This window comes from Folsomia candida, unplaced genomic scaffold (assembly GCF_002217175.1).
Source record: "Folsomia candida strain VU population unplaced genomic scaffold, ASM221717v1 Fcan01_Sc018, whole genome shotgun sequence".
Classification (NCBI taxonomy): Eukaryota; Metazoa; Arthropoda; class Collembola; order Entomobryomorpha; family Isotomidae; genus Folsomia; species Folsomia candida.
In genome coordinates this window covers 1,161,490-1,176,714 of record NW_019091210.1, presented here as the reverse complement: position 1 = coordinate 1,176,714, position 15,225 = coordinate 1,161,490, and the positions used below count along the sequence as shown (strand labels likewise).

The 15,225-nt window shown below is 35.9% G+C and overlaps 1 protein-coding gene across 1 annotated transcript; it reads left to right on the top strand.

The window, feature by feature from the left end:
- Nucleotides 1-1,094: 1,094 nt before the first annotated feature.
- On the top strand, nt 1,095-5,951 carry LOC110857420 (mediator of RNA polymerase II transcription subunit 23). Its single transcript, XM_022106018.2, has 16 exons — nt 1,095-1,292; nt 1,794-1,919; nt 2,048-2,205; nt 2,382-2,535; nt 2,635-2,859; nt 2,940-3,026; nt 3,099-3,153; nt 3,223-3,269; nt 3,366-3,529; nt 3,645-3,701; nt 3,789-3,927; nt 4,005-4,134; nt 4,206-4,230; nt 4,339-4,369; nt 4,441-4,559; nt 4,648-5,951. The coding sequence occupies exons 1-16, from the start codon at nt 1,095-1,097 to the stop codon at nt 4,991-4,993; spliced, it is 2,061 nt and encodes a 686-aa protein (XP_021961710.1). The 3' UTR covers nt 4,994-5,951.
- The last annotated feature ends 9,274 nt before the right edge of the window (nt 5,952-15,225 follow it).

Below are 15,225 nucleotides of genomic sequence, written 5' to 3'. Positions count from 1 at the left end.
CGACCACGCGACGAAATAACAATACAATTTCTTGTCAACCTTCGCATAACTTCTCTTCACGAGCATATTATCCGTCCTGGTGGTAATAATTACTCCTTAAAATTTTAATAGTGATATTACTCACTTTAATAGCAGCCAGCTAATCAACCTCACCAACCGTGGGGAAGGTGAGTAATTTCGAGACTTGTATTAAGTAAGTTTAACGTGTTCTCTCCAATATTCTCAACTTTATTGATGACGAGCAAGTTTTACGATGTTGAATTTGAATTATATTATAATGGCGAGAGGGGGGATAAAATAATCATAAATTTGGCATTCGAATTATATTCGCATACATTCCTCAGTTAGGGAAAGGTTAATCAAAATACATAAACCTATTTCTCGTGTTTTACTTTTCGTTTCTGTTATCTCTTAATGTAATTACAATAAATTTCAAAAGTGCATGTAGCTCGTTAAACTAAAACTTATTATAATTTTGGTTTATACACTTGAATATTTATATTGAAGTAAATAAATATATACAATTCTGCTTTCTCTTAAAGATATAAGAAATATTAGACATTGCTCGGGATCTAAATACACAGAGTATTTTTGGTGCATGGTCCGAAAGTGAAGGTGGAAGGAGTTAATTAAAAACAGGAGAGAATAGTTCATAAATAAATTATCACTAAGGAGAAGACACGCAACTCAAAGATTCCAAGTGTTTTACTTATAAAGGAACGCTGCGCCTGGAAATGGTGACTGCGTATGCATATCTCCACGACTGCAGTCTTACTCACCTGGAGGGCATTGAAGAGGTGGTTTGTCGTCTCCATAAAAGGACGGTGGTACGTAAGACGGGTGCCATTCTCGAAATAATCAAATTAGTAGCGACTGAATTGCATGCTCTTGAGGAGTCTTATACGAGAAATTGGAGGATGTTATAAAAATAGGACTGCATTTTCAGGTCGTTGTCTGTTTAAAAATTATTAATTTTGAAAATAATGTGATTTTAAACAAAAATTTTGTATCGAGATAATAAATTAAATTATTATTTATGTGCCGTGTGCTTTCAGATATAATATTTTCCTTCGTAAGAGAAGGACAAGTGGTAGATGGGAAACTTTTATTGTGATCATGGCCCAGGTTACCACGCTTTCTTCCATGGCTACGAAAACCAGCAGCATCCTCCTCCTGGATTGCATCAAATGGCTGCGTTGTTTTCCTATCGTGGGAAATATTTAGACTTGAGCAACTGTGGGAGTGAAAGTAGGAAAACATCCACTGGGGCTACCTGGGAGGAAGGAAGACTGGTATGATGTACGGTTATCTTTTTGACGCTACTGGAAGAGAACAATGGAGACAGAGTTGCAGGTTCACAAAATGCTTCGCCCCTGACTCTGCACTTTAATAATTTTCATGTTTCTCTTACACCATGTCCTCTTATAAAGGGGGTAGAAAAATTAAATTTCTTCTGGGGAAGTGTGAATATAATGTGAGACAGTCCCTCCTACTGGATGAGATTATGGGTGATGCGTCTCATAAAATGGATGAGAAATATGTACATATTATTATGTTGTATTAGAGTAGAGCAAACTACTCTATTCTTGTGAGTTTTCCAATTTGTGAAATAATAATTTTTCAGGACTGTCATTACGCTCCATACAATTGTTTTGGAGGGTGGGAAAATAACGGTTTCATCACACATCAAACCCTCTAAGCAACAGCTGTTTGAGTCCGATGAGCGTTTCATGTGAATTCGAGCATCCTGAAATTCTCACATCTTGCAATATCACATTTCTGTTTATTTTTAGTCGCAAACATCACACGCCATTGTGTGGCGAGATACAAGCGCTGCATTCTTGTTTTTATCGCGAGAGATCCGAGATTTCATGGCTGAATGGCAGCAGCACTGCTATCCTGCAGGAGCGTCAGATCAAGTGAATCGCATTTCTGATGACATACATTGTTCCGAGAGAGACTCGAGCGAAATAGAGCTTGCACATAAAAAGAGGCTTAAAAAAGTAGAGTGCCACATCCGTAACTGCATGCATACTTGTATTCACAGGTTGTACGTACAAAAGTGCCACACAGAGCGTGGAGGAAGTCGAAAGAGGAAGGGTTGGTGGTCTGGTTTTGGTTGAGACGCTCTCTCTCTCTCGCCACCTTCTTTTTGGGCGAAAGTCTCTCTGCTGACGGTCCTTTCCTTCAGACTTTGGTGAGCGAGTAGTAGAAGTGGAGGCTGTGTTGGTAGAGCGTAATAATAAAAGATACCTCAAATAAGCGTTCCTGGCTTGCTCTGCTCCTGGTTCCTGTCGGTGCAACTCAAGAAGAGCGAGGAGGAAAGACAGATTGGGAATAAGGAAAAAGAGGGAGGAAATTATGTCATGAAATTATTTCAGGAAGTTAGATCCTCAAACATTACGATTTATGTTGAAGGGAAGTCTTCCTTATGACAAGGAACTCTTGAAACCACAAAACCGCTTGTTGAGATATATTCTTGAACAACCATACAGTAGGGATATGGCTTGTGCAATTTTGGGTTTGCAGAAACAGGTATTTAATTTTTAATTAATTGTAATAAATTGAATTTTTAAAAATTAATTGATTTAACGATCAATAAAAAAATTATAAAATCCTATCTTCTTTGAACAGCACAAATTAAGATGCGCAGCATTGGAAGAACGATTGGTGGAGCTGATTTTGGCTGCAATGGAAAGAACAGAGGTCGAAATGGGCCAGACATTGGATGGACAATCATCTGATGAGGCCTTGCCATCCACTTTGTCATTATGGCAGCACTTATCAACACAATTAATTTTCTTTGTTCTTTTTCAATTCGCCAGCTTTCCCGTTATCGTTACCAATTTATATATAAAGGTGTGTACGTATTGGTTAAGTAAAGATAATAATAGTATAAATTAGTTTACTCATTATAATATAATTCCTACTTTTAATAGATTTCCGATGTTAAACTATTCAAAGGACGAGATTTTCTAATGTGGATTTTACTTCAATTCATTTCTGGAAGCATTCAAAAGAACCCCGTAAGTTTTATTATGTATACATTTATATTTTTTTAGAGATGATTAGAAAATATCAACATTGTCTAATTTTAGCTTAGTGATTTCCTTCCTGTACTCCGCCTCTATGATGTTTTATATCCTGAGAAAGGTATCAATCAATATTCTTAGATTTAAATTTTTTTATTGAATGTAAATTAATCTTGATATATTTATTTAGAACCACTTCCAGTGCCCGATATGACCAAACCCGTTGCGACTGCTCAGGTAACTGAATGTTTTTATTCAGTTGTTGGAAACTATATCTTGGCCGACAATTTGTTGTAATACATTAAAACACCGTCTTATTATTAACCTGCTCAGATGTCTGCTACATGCATATGGATTCACATTTTGAAAAAAGCACAAGGAGAAAATCAGACACTTCCAAGACCTCTTCCATCAACTCTAAAAAATCAGTATGACTATCTTCAAAGTATGGTGCAACCATCTAGTTCCCAAATTCCATTACAAGTGAATGATCATTGGTAATTTTTATACATGTGTTTAAGTCTATTTAGAAATATTTTCAGTTGCTTTCTGTTGATAATGTCGATGATGATATGGAAAGGTTTCGTGTATTACAATTACTTTTTATTGTAGCTACCGTGTAGCCTTGTTGTGCAATGCTTATTCGACGAACCAAGAGCATTTTTCTAGGTATGATGCATTTTAATGAGATTTTTATTGCTATCTATAATGTACATACGCACATAACTAGCATTATTTTGTTACGAAATTGTTTAGGCCCATGGCAGCTTTAGTAGAAGCAATTCATGGAAGCACGACTGGAACTCCAACTGCAAATCTAAGCCCCACAACGCCTCTTTCCGTCCAATGTCTGGACTCCTTGACAGTGCATACAAAGATGAGCTTGATCCATAATGTAAGTTAATTGATTCTCATTCCTCCCGTTCCAATAAACAACGCCTAACGTACACCGTGCTCTTATGTAATTTTAAGATTGTAACACATATCATGAAGGTTGCTCAGTCAAAATCAAATCAAAATTTGGCTCCGGCCTTAATTGAAACATATGCCAGATTACTTGTATATATGGAAATTGAGTCGTTAGGGATCAAAGGCTTTATTTGTAAGTACTTTTACATCCATCATAATTTGTTTTTAATTTAAGAATTCGAATAATTTTTCCATTTCTTACAGCACAACTCTTGCCAGCTGTGTACAAGTAACTTAAACTAAAACTAATGAAATAAAACATATTTGCACTTACATTTCCACACTTAATCAACGCAGTAAAAAAATTACTAATCTTTTATTTCACAATGTTCCACAGGTCTCAAGCATGGGGAATTTTGCACACGCTGGTAATAATAATAATATATTGTCCTTATATTATAGACTTTGGTTGGTACAATATTGTTTTGTATCTTTATAGTTGGAAATGTTTTGTTATCGCTTGCATCACATTCAACCACATTACCGAGTTCAATTGTTGACACATTTGCATTCTTTAGCCACTAATACTCACACAAGTTCCGCCCAACTTCATTTATGGTTCGTCTTGTACAAATATATATGTATCTCAGAAGAATTGAATCCCCATTCTATTTTATCATTTTTGTTAATTTTATTATGATTTCAGTGTTGAAATGACATCATTACGGTTGATTACTGGGTTCAACAGTGTTGATGTACAAACTCAATTGTCACGTGTTACTGGAGAAACAAAATCCCTTGTGTCGACAGAGTCAGAAGAACTAAATCGAGCTTTGGTGTTGACCATTGCAAGAGCGATTCATGTTGGAGTACTCGCACTTCAAAAAGTCTCGAAACACCTTCCGACCCCCACCGTTCCGCATCAGTTTCTCAAACGAGTCCCCCCAACTGCGGATCTCCTCCAGCCTGTGCGACAAAATCACACATTTACATCCACACCTACCCTATATTTTCCATTTCCATGCAATCTCGCACGCGTTAACCCTAATTGATGGGGTCGTCATTATTCAACATCGATATAATCATCGCTTCTACACAAGAAATAATACTTGGATCAGGGAAAGTACTAAAAACCTACAGTGTGCAGTGTCTAGATAGCCCGAGTCAGGGTGTATGCATTTTACCGACCAATCCGATTATTTGGCATCAGATAACTGTTAAACGTAACATTTTTGCAAGTTCTTGTTCCTTTATAAGAAGCCATTCTACGAGTATGTAAAAAATTTCGTCTTACTACGACAACTTCTCATAATCAGTGTGGGTCACACACTAGGACAACCATGATTGATTTTTTTTAAAATTTAACTTTACCTTAGTTATCTGCAAGTCATTAGCAATCTCAAAACCAAATTTCAGCTCAACTGGAGGATTTTAAAAAACCAGTGTGGATGATCCCATAGGGTACCCCTGGGTGAAAATTTTTGTGATTTCATTTTATATTCTCTCATTAGAAACAATCCGAGACCTATATGCCAAATTTCAGGCTTCTACGACAATATTTCAAAATCGGTGGGGTCACTCCATAGGGTACCTCTGGGTGAAAATTTTGCAAATTTTACTTCATAATCTGTCTTTATAGGCCATTATGGACCTCCATGTCAAATTTCAGGCTTCTAGGACAATATTTCAAAATCGGTATGGGTTGCCCTGCAGGGTACCTCCTGGTGAAAATTTTTCAAATTTTACTTCGTATTCTTTCCTTAAATTCCATCAGCGACCTCCATACCAAATTTCAGCTTTCTACGACTACTTTGAAATTTTGGTGCATAATCCTTACTTGTTCATCCAGTTTATCGTTGAGAATTCCAAATCTAGACCATACAAAATTTAGTAATAAATCCCAGATAAAAAAAATCAGAAGAAAGATTTTGGAAATTACGTGGTCATTTGAGTTTTGTCATCAGGTATTATTGTATTTTTCACGAAGCTCCCGCACGCAAAATCGTAGAAATTGACGCTAAAAATATATTTCAAAGATGTAATACTTTGAATTTTGGGACAGTTTCTATTAATAAAAGTTGATAATTTTAAAAAACAATACCATGGGTCTACTTCTTCATCCATGTTTTCAATAATTGCAGCAGCTACATTATGAAATTAATGAAAATGTGTGCTAGTTAGTTGTGCATACTTTATGGAGCTATGTAAGTATTTATTAAATATTATCACTAATTTATATACATACCTGTTCGGACACATCCCTTGGTGTTGCAGATACCGGGTTCGGCGTCTTGGAGGCTGCTGTCATCGACTAGTGCTTCTGGTGAAGGCATATACTCAGAATTTGGACCAACTGTTAATAAATGTAAGTGCCAAGTGCTCAAGCATGCCAAACATAAGCCACAAACCACGTTCGTGTGTACATAATAAATAAATAATTTAAAATAATAATACACCTTACACCATCAACAATAAACTGTTTGGAGTGAATTTCAAAACATTCGAATTAGCTCTTTCCGGCTCAAGAAACAACATCAGTTACATACGCAGTCTTCTCTATTTTACTTTGAAGATTACTCTACGCCATCGTGGGTAAACGAGCCAAGGTGAGACGGGTGATGAGGTGAGACTGATCACACAACAACTCATCAATCTTAATTAAATCAAAAACTTACAAAATGGGGACAAACACGTTGATTAGATCTAATCCGTTAAGGTATTATCGTGCCTAGGAAAATTTTGATAAATTTGTTTAACCAATAAGTTATTGAGATATGCAATTTCTGTCCAAACGTAGTAAAACTGTCTCAATTTTAGTTTAAAAATTAAAATTATGTTGATGGTGTAAGTTGTAATAAATAATAAATAAATAGACAAATAAATAAAATAAATAAATACAAAGCACACCACATTAACACTTTTCAGGGATTTTCATTTGAAATTTTGAGGGGGTAATAATGGTCAATTTGGTTTTGTTGAATCATATTTCATGCCTCTAAAAAAGACTTCATATATATATATATATATATATATATACATATATATATATACATACATGCGTTCATGCACATATGCACATTGTGCTATCATAAAATTCAAAATCTATTTTCATTTCAGTACATTATATCTACATGTATGTAGTATATTAGGGTAGAGAACACGTAATTAAATATTAGTGATATCTCTGCAAATAAATATTTGTACAGCTTCAAATCAAATAAATAAGTAAACAAAGGTAAAAAATTATACAAGTGCAATACATCAACGCAGTCAGCAGTTGAAGCGGTCGTCGTGTTTTTGTGTGCCTTGCATATTTGTATTGGACATTAAGTTTGATTTCAAGCCAATCAAGCTGATTGGTGTCCAAAGTGAAAATTTCGAAAACGGAACGTACCTCGTAAAGCGGAGTTTGTGGAGGCAAGGGCGACAACTAGTGCAGCGCACGCCACGAAGAATACGCACGCGGACACTAACAGACCTCTTTCCAGTCTTGTCCTTCGATTCCACCATGGGGGATTTCTACAAATAGTAACAAATTTGATAAAAATATAAGTAACTACCTAATTACGTATGTATGTATAAATTAGACTAACATGCAAAATACCCCATTCTGTTCTCCTAATGACATTTTTATAATATTTTTGAGGCACACACTTAGGAATTCGTTTTAAATACTTATTTATTATCTCAAAGCTAATATCTCAAAACCAAAATTGTTGATTTGATCACGTCACTTATTTCCTTGCTATCTTATTAAGTTTTCAAGATGAGAAGTGGTAGCTTTTAACCTGAGTCACACAACTACCATACAATAATTACAATAATTGTATATCAAATATTGAGTCATTCTTTGATAAGTGCGCAAACAATACTTAACCGAGTCGAAATAAGCGAAAGAAGTATGTAATATCATGAGAAACCTACAGTTCTTATGCAAGACCAACAAACTTGAATTTTTATAACGTACAAAATTAAACCAAATTATTGAAAACAATAGAATTACGGTATCGTGGGAAAATGTGAGACTTTAAGTTCAATGGTGGAATAGCTCAAAGTTAATATTCAGTACATACATAAGTACAGGTTCATAACTATACTTGAAGAATAAATACTGAGATGGGAATTACGTGTAAAGTGTGTAAACGGAATATTACATTCATGTTTGTATGGTTTCAAGATATTCTTAGAGTTGTTTCCCGTCACTACGAACCGTTGAATAAATGTGATAATTGAATTTACCTGAAGGTTTTGGATGACTGATTCAAAACCACTCCGTTACTATTGTTGGGCTGTTGCTGCATGGTTAGCACTTTTATATCTACTTTGATACCGTCGTTGTTGTTGTTTGCTTTAGCTCAGGTAGGAGAATAAAAATAATTCACCATTCTTGTGTCAAGTTATTCAATACAGTAAGTTTTTCTCAGTAGGGGAAAATGTTATTCATATTTCCCATTATGATTACTGTTTTTCAACGAAAGAAAGAGAAACACCGTCGTGGAAATGTCCATGATAATACAACACACTTTAACACACGGTAGTTTCGTAAGGCCATCCAGGTGGATTATAATTGGCTAAATATGTTTACTGAGAGATCCAATTTCACGAGATCATGAAAAACTACAATAATACTTTCTCTCTGGTGGGCTTTCTGAAGTTGCTCAGAGTTTTCGTTTTGTGAGGAGAGATGAGACGAGGAGGAGAAATTCGGTGTGATCCAGCACCTGAGTGAGTTGAGAAACTGAGCGGAAAATGAGACGCTCCGTGGATGAAGAAGAAAGCGAACGCTCGTCCTCGGTGGTGAACACACACAAAGCAAAAAGGCTCAATTAACAGAAGACCATCTAACAGAGAAAGACCCGATTTAGCTGTATGCAGAGATCACTGCTTTTCACTCATGGACTCGCACAGCATAATAATAGTACATAATGACATATAGGTTTAGGGACTACCAGTCCTGCTCCTTATTCGAATTTCAGATAATAGATCCGATAATGCCCAACAACCACATGAAGGCCGGGAGCAGTGGTGGAACAAAAGAGCTCAAATTCCAAAGATAATAGAATTACAAGAAAAGGTGTCATGTACTGAAAGACTGGTGTCTTTTCTACAAAGTGGGGTAAAAAGCTATATACTTATTGTGTATCATTTACTAATAACTAGTCAAGTCTTTGTTACTGGGTTAACACGTGGATAATTGTTATCTTTTTGTATCTGTCATTTCAAATCTCAAGGTTATTCGACACTGAAATCCGACTGCTAAAGCCCTTCCGAAAAATGTCAAATATAAAAATGTTACTACTCAATTTCCATCATGTTTGGCATTAAGGTTACTCTGACATAGGACCATTACAGTGTAGTTATTATGCTGACTGATGAACAGCGAATCTCATCAACGTGTCATACATAGATAGTAATACTCGATTGAAGGATGGCCAAGAAGAAAACTTGTTAAAATTCTTAGATAACGACGATAGGTTACAGATACACTATCTAACTTATATAAAGCAGGAGATTTGTATGCAGCACAATAAGTAGGGTTTTATAAGTGCTTAGCAGGAGTCACCACATCATAGTTTTCAAACTCTGACTTAAACCCCAGTTTCATTTCCTTATACACAATTACATACTGGTGAAATCGAGACTAGTCAATATTACACAGCACAGTTACTTGGGATACAATATTGCCAGACGTAATTGGTAATTAAAGATTAGATTCGGAGAAATTAATGTGTAGCCACAACAGAAACTAAAGTACAGATTCTATTATTCTCCGAATTATATAGAAATTATGTTGTACTGTACGGTTAACAAAAATATGCAATCCTTGGGTGGGCTGAAAATTTGTTTACGTCGATGGAACAGCTAAAAAAGGACTGACTGAGGAGAAAACTCATGCAATACTTGTAACCCAGTCAATATAATGCCGTAATAAACAAAGAATAACAGCGTCGCATCAACTGAATTCCCGGTTGACAGGAAAGATTTATGATTAATAAAGTACGAGAACGAGTGAGTGAGGACAAGATGTAGTGGTACATATACATTGAACACTTGAATTGTTGGTGAACATCTCATTCTTCCAAGTGGGAACATAGTCATATATTTCGCAATTCTGTCCAGTGTTTGTACATACACTGCCACTTTACTTGCCCAAGAGTGAAATGCTTAGGCCATTATTTTGGCCGACTTGTGAAAATAATGCCAAGAGTCAAGAGATTGTAAGGAAGAAGAGTATATCGTTTTTCATGTAAATTGAATGCTACTCTTGTTGATACTATTTAATATGGTACATTAATGGAGACACTTGTCCTGATAGTCCTCAAGTAGGTAAACATGATATATCACTGCAACATAAACAGCCAAGGTATAGTACTTTTGTTCAGAATTATGTATCTTATGAATCATTATGATATAGAATGATTGAATATTTGAAGACATCTCAGGTTTCTTAGATTCTTTTATCATGTTCCCATTTTAATTTCATTCATACTTTTTTTTCAAAAGGTGTCATCTGCTTAGACATTCTCAAGGATAACTGGTCCCCTGCTCTGACGGTTTCCAAAGTGTTACTCTCAATATGCAGCCTTCTCACAGACTGCAATCCAGGTATTCTAATATTGAGATGGTACATTAACAATACTAATGCACTTTTAATTTTGTTATGATATAGCGGATCCTCTAGTTGGATCTATTGCAACACAATATCTTCAAAATCGTGAAGAACACGATCGTGTTGCTCGATTATGGACAAATCGTTATGCTACATAAATTGATCCAATAATCAAAATAATAACTACCTCTTCGACTCTTCGCTCTATTGAATTTTTGTGCCGGTGATGAGCAAAATCGAAACTTTTTAATTAAATCAATCGAAAATCTAGTAGACACCATTTCGTGTTTTTAGTAAACCAGTTATATAAACAAGCCAAGACTAATTTAAATTGTTGATAGTACAAGGAAATAAAAAAACCTTCGCAGCTGTATTTTTGATCGTGATATCAGTTTGTATCGTATCGACGCGACTACTGATATATACGTATGTGTGTTAACATCTCATGAGTTTGATATTACTCTCGTATAAACATTGTTTTGGTTTTATTGTTATTGTTGTGACGTAATAATAGTAGAGAAGGTGGGGCTGAGCGATATAAACTTAATTTCGCATTGACTGAAAAGGATTTCAGAGTAATCGTACTTCTATCTTGTTTTTAATATTTATGTTATTTAGTTGTTGCAATTTCAATCATCACTTTCTATTCACTTATAAATTCTAGTTGAATGGATATTTATGTTATACAAAATCGAGTATTATTATTATTTCTGATTTTTAGAGGTTTTTATCTTAAATAAGTCCTTTCAAAGGACAGAGGCTGTTAAACTATGTTGCCTGTGAATTAAGCTATTAAGTAATTTTAATTAACTACTTATTAAATAGAAATATTCGATTCTATCATCATTCGGTAGTATGTGAAAACTAAGTAGACATCTATGTAAACTCTATAATATAATTTTTTTGCATATTAGGCGTATAATAATATGTACACGATATGTAATCGCAGACAGAAGACTTTGTAATATTGTGATTTATGCATTCTCGTTTAGTTATTTATAGAACCGTTAATTGTTCGAATTTATCTAAAATTTTGATTATAGGATAATGCATATATACACACGCTATGATACGATCTTCATTTTGTACCAGATGATACTAAAAATTTGCATTTTGAATTCATCTGATTAATGTGTTCTACTCTACCTAGTGTTTAATAAACTCTTGCATGTAAACTAATTAATTGTATAATGTATTTCACACATCGCATTCGTCTCTTTAAATCTTTCTTTGTAAAAACTCTTTCAAACAAATATTCTTTTATTGTCCTTTCTCTCGTCAACAATTCATTATCTGAATCAGGAAGAATAATTACAATTTCCAATTTGTGAATTAAAATGTTGATGATGCTCATGAATTTCAATTACGAGCATCTTCAGCACACGACGAGGTATTTTTACATTTCTGTACATTACTGGTCGTGTGATCTTCAGATCTATAGCCCTATATGTTCAACAGGTAAGTCACCACCACCACGGTTAATGAATAATATGTAGCATAACTGCTCCACAAACGAGCCGGATCACGCAACCGTTTATCAAATGTCACCAACGACCATTAATTCTTTCTCTCAGACAAACGTCTCAATCCATGCAGTCAACAATCCAAGTACATAAAAAGGAACTGTGGCTGTGAAACACTAAAACCACGCGACGCTGTAATGAACACGCAGCCACCATAACAAAATAAGAATCAATTTCGCAATCGACTGCACTGCATTTTAACTGCCAGCCAGCCAAGTTAAAAACTGCAATAATATTAATATTGACTGCAAAATGTGGTGAAGAAGGCCACACGCAAAATAAAGTGCCCTAGATATGTGAGTGGTGACGGTTTTCAGGAATTCATAAAGACGGAGATGATGACAACTGGCGGAACTATGTGATGAGAGGTGTGTCGTCCAGCGTGGGAGCAGCCCCGAGTCAGGAGATGAAGCGATGTTGCTTCTCATGATCCGCAAGATGATCACCACAGGTGTTTGGCAAGAGATTATTATTACGTTGCCACCCTGAAAGCCTTCGTCTTCCTCCAACTCTTCCACAAGCAGCGATTTCATAAAAGTTTGTAAGAAAGTCAGTATGGCCAGGGCGGCCGTTGGAAGAAGTAGAGAGAGATGCGTAATAGCGGCGGCGAGGTCTTTGACCATTTCTTAATCCATTGTTGGTGATCTAATGCCCTCTAATTCACTCAATAATTGTGGAAAAACTTGATAAAATACGCGATCTACACCTAAGAAATCGTCAAAATATGTAAAGGACCAAGAATAACGTGCTGAAACGGGGCAAAGGAAAATTTCTGAAAAAATGCGTTTAAGAATTCTCATAATTTATGATGAAGCGTACGTGACCGTTGACCCAACTCATTGGAAGAAAATTTGTGCATGCCGCTGATCATAGTGGAATGGGATTTGAAGAGAAATTCAAAGTCCAAAGTAAATTCTCAAAAAAACACCCAATTTGGTAAGCACTCGACGAATTTAGCAATTTGTGAGTGCTTAGTTCCGGAGGGCACCATGACCTCATCCATTGATATTAAGGAATGCTTAAAGTATCGATTAATTCCCTTAATCAATAAGCTTCATGGCCTTGATAATGTTTTATTTTCGTCTGACCTGGCACGATGTCAAATATGTATTAGACTAACTCAGAGAGAAAAATATCAATTTTTGGCAAAAAAGTAAAATTCCCCAAATGTCCCCCAAGCTCGAGGGATTGAAAAGTTTTGGTCATTCTGCAAACAATTGTGGTCAAGTCGAGAGAATGAGCCAAAAAATTTACTAGGATTCCAGCTAATATGGCAAAAACTCTTAAAAGAAATTGTAGAAAACAGCAAGGCATGTCTGCACCACGCTGGTAAGATGACCTCTGCGTTTTTGCAATTCAAAAGGTATCGACTTGAAATTTTCACCAATTATGTTTCAACACAATTCCCTTCATATGCAATTTTTTTTTAAATTTTATGCCCGCCAGTTTCAAAACCAGGGGCAATGCAAAACTGGGCCGCTATTTCCTGTCGATGATTTACCACCACGATTAACCACTCCCACTCCTAGTGGGGAATTATGACTAGTTGGCACCAACACTGACTCATAGAATGGCTCCGGAACACTGGAGTCATCCCACTGACCACCCCCACCTTCACAGTAGCGCAGCATCAAGCCAAATTCCGCTCACTCGGAGTAATCTCCATTTTCTGGCGGGAAGACGACATCCTCCAAATATTTGCGTTGACCTTGATTTAGAGTGAGTACCTAGTATATTAATTGTGTCTTATAATTAATTATGTCTTAATTCCTGCCCAACAGATAAATGCTTGTGGCTATCTCAGTTTATTGAAACTTAACCTATAATTTTGACAAATAACGAATTATTAAGTTAAACGTCAATAAATATGATTTTGTGGTATTGAATTATATTTAAAACAATTCTTAGGTAATGCTGACTCACGATAACAAGTAATACGTGTGCTGTTCATTCTGTTCATTCTGCACCTTTGTGATTTGAAATTGGAGCTGGGAAACTGTTTTTGACTTTCTAATTCAAGATATTATATAAGTGCTAAAATTATATAAGTGCTAGATCATGAATATGAAGTAAGATTTCGGAAATATTGAGTTTCAAAGAAATTAGCATTCTCCATAACTAAATACATGGGCCGCCATTTTCCCCACTTTTTCCCACCTGTCCTGGGAAAAAGTGTTTTGGACGGACACTGTTCAAATGTCTTAATCTCTACTTTCTTGCATACATGAACATGTTTTTTAAACATTTAATAAATCAGTCGGGAAGAAATACTTTGAGTCAAGCACGCGTCAAATCTGGTTGCCAGTACGAAAATATTCAGTTCAAATAAAATTTCTGCCGCAAACCTATCTTATCAAGCCCCGATTCTGCATTTGCCAAGCATCATCATGGGGTCAGAATATTCGAAGGACGAAAATTGCGACGACAACACGTGCGGGACTGGAGGAGGAGATTGTGGAGGAGACAGCCCACCGACGCCGCCGCCCCCAACTCCTTGTCCACCCACAATCATTGAGCCTTGTCCAGGGTGCCCCGACCCGCCACAGATCGAAGCTTTCTTCTGACGCTTGACATCAGGGCTGCGCCACTCTCTTCCGCCACTTCCTTGCTAATTTTTGTCCAGTTTTTTTTTCTATGCAATTTCAATTTATTTTGAAAATAAAAATGGTCATAATACATACTAAAATTTACTAGCTCTTCCCGAGTAAGATCAAATGGTGCCCAGACTTTTAAAAAATTCATCAACTTTGTTCTCTGCGTATTTAAGTCATCCTTCTTCTGTTTTCTCCACAATTGATGATCAAGCTCCAACATGCCACCGATAAATTCCTGGGCAAAATTGACTGGAAAATATTTCTCGTCTTCGATAACGTGAGCAAATCCGCAGCTATCATCACCAAACTCGACGCTGAAATATGGAAGACCTTTGGGTACGGCTTTTCTAATATCGCGATGTTTTAAATCGACAACTTTCTTATTTTGTGACCATTCTGTTTCACATTCTTGGATTGCTTTCTTAAAGTATATTGGGGCGTGGTGGTGAGTGAAATAAATATTGCCAATAAAATATTTTCGCGATAAAATTTTGCAATGCAATTATCACAGGGTGGCATTTACACCATTGCGGCGCTCCTCATGCGCTACTATCTTA